This window comes from Penaeus vannamei, chromosome 9, assembly GCF_042767895.1.
Source record: "Penaeus vannamei isolate JL-2024 chromosome 9, ASM4276789v1, whole genome shotgun sequence".
Classification (NCBI taxonomy): domain Eukaryota; kingdom Metazoa; phylum Arthropoda; class Malacostraca; order Decapoda; family Penaeidae; genus Penaeus; species Penaeus vannamei.
Genome location: NC_091557.1, coordinates 10,118,202 through 10,121,575, shown reverse-complemented (window position 1 = coordinate 10,121,575; position 3,374 = coordinate 10,118,202). Strand labels below are relative to the sequence as shown.

Here is a 3,374-nt window from a genome sequence, read left to right as displayed (position 1 = left end):
GTGGGCGTGGGTCTGGGTATGGGCGCAGGCGTAGGCGTGTGAGCGGGTAAGGGTATGGGCGTGGGTACAAGTGTGGGCGTGTGAGCGGGTCTGAGTATGGGCGTGGGTACGAGTGTGGGAGAGGGTCTGTGTATGGGCGTGGACACTGATGATTCAGGTGTGGGCGCGAAAGTAGGCCTATGTGTGGGTACGAGCGGAGGCGAGCGAGTGGGCGTGAACCAAAATAAAAGACATTTCTTTAATGAGCGACCAGGTGCTTAAGACAGTTTGAAAAAAAACAATAACAATAAAAAAATAAAGAAAGAATAAAAAGAAACGAAAAAAAAGAAAAGAAGAAGAAGAAGAAGAGGAAAAAAAGAGAGAGAAAAGTAACAAAAAAAAAAGAAAACTAAAATAAGAAAAAAGAAGAAAAAGAAAGAAAGACGAAGAAGAAGAAGAAGAAAAGCAACCGAAGGCGTGAGAGTGGCCATGGGCGTCGGGCCAGGAATGGGTGGCAGACGTGAGCGTCGGCGTGGGCGGGACGCAAGAAAAAAAAGAGTCAGCTCATGCGTCGATGAGTAAAATAATGGCCATCATCTGTCGTGGGCGTGGCGTGGGCGCGGGCGTGAGCATGTGCGCGTTCGTAAGAGAGCGCCCGACGTCCGTGGGTGGGCGGGCGGGCGTGCCGTTGGTATTGAGCGTAATTATAACGACAGGCCTTGCTTTAACGAGCGGCCGCAGGAGGGCGATCGCCGGCGCGTCCGCTAATGGGATTACGGTATTGACGGCGACCGTAATTGCCGGATGACAATTAGATGCTTATGGACTTCTCTTTATAGAGATACATGTTTTTATACACATATGTACATAAGTAAATAAATAAATAAATAGATAAATATATATATATATATATATATATATATATATATATATATATATATATATATATATATATATTTATATATACAAGTAAATAAATATATATATATATATATATATATATATATATATATATATATATATATTTATATTTACATATATACATATACATACTATGCATACGTACATACATGCATACATATATGCATACATACATACATGCATACACACACACACACACACACACACACACACGCGCGCGCGCACACACATATATATATATAGATAGATATAAGTATCTATCTATCTATATATCTATCTGTCTGTCTATCTATCTATCTATCTATCTATCTATCTATCTATCTATCTATCTATCTATCTATCTATCTGATATATATATATCTATCTATCTATCTATCTATCTATCTATCTATCTATCTATCTATATATATATATATATATATATATATATATATATATATATATATATATATATATATATATATATATATATTTGTGTGTGTGTGTGTTTGTGTAAGCGTGTATGTATCTAATCCTACCGTGAGTGGGACTGAATTTTATGTCCAGTAAATTTCACAGCAATATTATCATTTCAAGTTTGCGTTGTCATCATTGTTTATCAAAGACGTCTTATTACTATCTTTATCAACCTTATTAGTCTTCCTTGCTTAAACTGCTTCTAATTGGTCTCTGATTTAGGACTCGCAACGAGCCAATGGCCCCAAGGAAAGCTAAATTAAATGCTGAGTGGATAAAGAAGCGAATATAATAAACGAAATAATGAATAAGCAGGAAAATGATAAACTGATAAACAAGAACGAAAGGATAAGAGAGATAAGGAAATAATGTAGATGATTTCATCGCTCAGGCTCCCTTCCTCCCTTCCAGCCCTCCACCTCATTCCTCCTTCTTTTCCTCCCTCCCTCCCTCTCTTCCACCTCCTTCCTCCTTCTTTTCCTCCCTCCCTCCCTCTCTTCCACCTCCTTCCTCCTTCTTTTCCTCTCTCCCTCCCTCTCTTCCACCTCCTTCCTCCTTCTTTTCCTCCCTCCCTCCCTCTCTTCCACCTCCTCCCTCCTTCTTTTCCTCCCTTCCTCCCTCTCTTCCACCTCCTTCCTCCTTCTTTTCCTCCCTCATTCCCTCTCTTCCTCTCTTCCACTTCCTTTCTCCTTCTTTTCCTCCCTCCCTCCCTCTCTTCCTCTCTTCCACCTCCTTCCTCCTTCTTTCCTCCCTCCCTCCCTCTCTTCCACCCTCCTTCCTCCTTCTTTTCCTCCCTCCCTCCCTCTCTTCCACCTCCTTTCCTCCTTCTTTTCCTCCCCTCACTCCCTCCTTCTTCCTCTCTTCCACCTCCTTCCTCATTCTTTCCTCCCTCCCTCCCTCCTTCCACCTCCTTCCTCATTCTTTCCTCGCTTCCTCCCTCATTTTGACTTTCTCCTTCTCCTTCTCTGTTCCCCCCTTCCTTCCCCCCTCCCTTCCTTCTCCCCCTCATTCCTTCTCCTTCTCTCTCTATCCCTCCACCTCTCCCTCCCTCCCTTCCTCCCTTTTCCGTCCTTCTCTCTCGCATATCCTCTCCTGTACTTAAGATCTCCCATTTCCTCTTCCCTTCTCGATATTCCTTCCCTTCCTCATTCCTTCTTCCTTTCCAATCCCTCCTTATTCGTTTACAGTCCCTCCTTCTTCGTTTACAGTCCCTCCTTTTTCCTACATGCCTTTCCTTCTCTTTCCTTCCCGTCCCCCTCCTCTTCACCCTACAAAGACCACCACAGTTTTCTTTTTCCTTCTCCCTCTTTTCCTTCCTCTCTCTCCCTCCTTTTCCTTCCAATTTCACCTCCCTCTATCCCACCCAACCTCCTTCCCTCCCTCTCACTCCTTCTCCCTCCTAAATCTCCTTACCTCCATCCTTCCCTCCCCCCTCTCCCCCTCCTTTCTTCTCCCTTTCCCTCGTTCCTTCTTTCTCCCTCCTCCCTCCCTTATTCCTTCCTCTCTCCCACCCTCCCTCTCCCCTTCACCCCATCTCCCTTCCCCTCCCTCTCCTCCTTCCTTCTACCTCCACTGCCCTCTCCCTCTCCCCCTCCCTTCTCTATCTACTTCCCCCTCTCTCTCCCTCCTTCTTTCCCTCTCCCTGCTTCTCCCTCCACTTCCCTCTCGCTTTCCCTCCTTCCTTCTCTCTCCACTTCCCTCTCCCTCTCCATCCTTCCTTCTCTCTCCGCCTCCTTCTCCCTCTCCCTACCTCTCCATCTCCCTCTCTCATTCTTTCCCTCTCCCTTCCTCCTCCTCTCTCTCCACCTCCATCTCTCCCTCTCCACTGCCTCTCCATCTCTCCTCCCTCTCTCTCCATTCTTCTCCCTCTCCCTTCCTCCTCCTCTCCTCCTTCAATCTCTCTCACTCCCTTCCTCCTCCTCTCCTCCTTCCTTCTCTCTCCACCTCCTTCCTCCCTCTCCCTGCCTCTCCATCTCTCCTCCCTCTCCCTCCACTTCCCTCTCCCTCTCCCTCCTTCC

At 45.8% G+C, this 3,374-nt stretch overlaps 1 protein-coding gene across 1 annotated transcript in view; it reads right to left on the bottom strand.

Moving 5' to 3' along the window:
* The window catches only part of LOC138862515 (anti-sigma-I factor RsgI2-like), a 561-nt gene extending 91 nt beyond the window's left edge, over positions 1 to 470 (bottom strand). Inside the window, exons 1-2 of the mRNA XM_070124913.1 lie at positions 450 to 470; positions 1 to 236 (exon numbers count right to left, since the gene is read on the bottom strand). The exon at positions 1 to 236 is cut by the window's left edge and continues 91 nt beyond it. Of these exons, the coding sequence (XP_069981014.1) occupies positions 1 to 236; positions 450 to 470 (257 nt within the window). The remainder of the gene's footprint in view (positions 237 to 449) is intronic.
* Between the last annotated feature and the right edge of the window lie 2,904 nt (positions 471 to 3,374).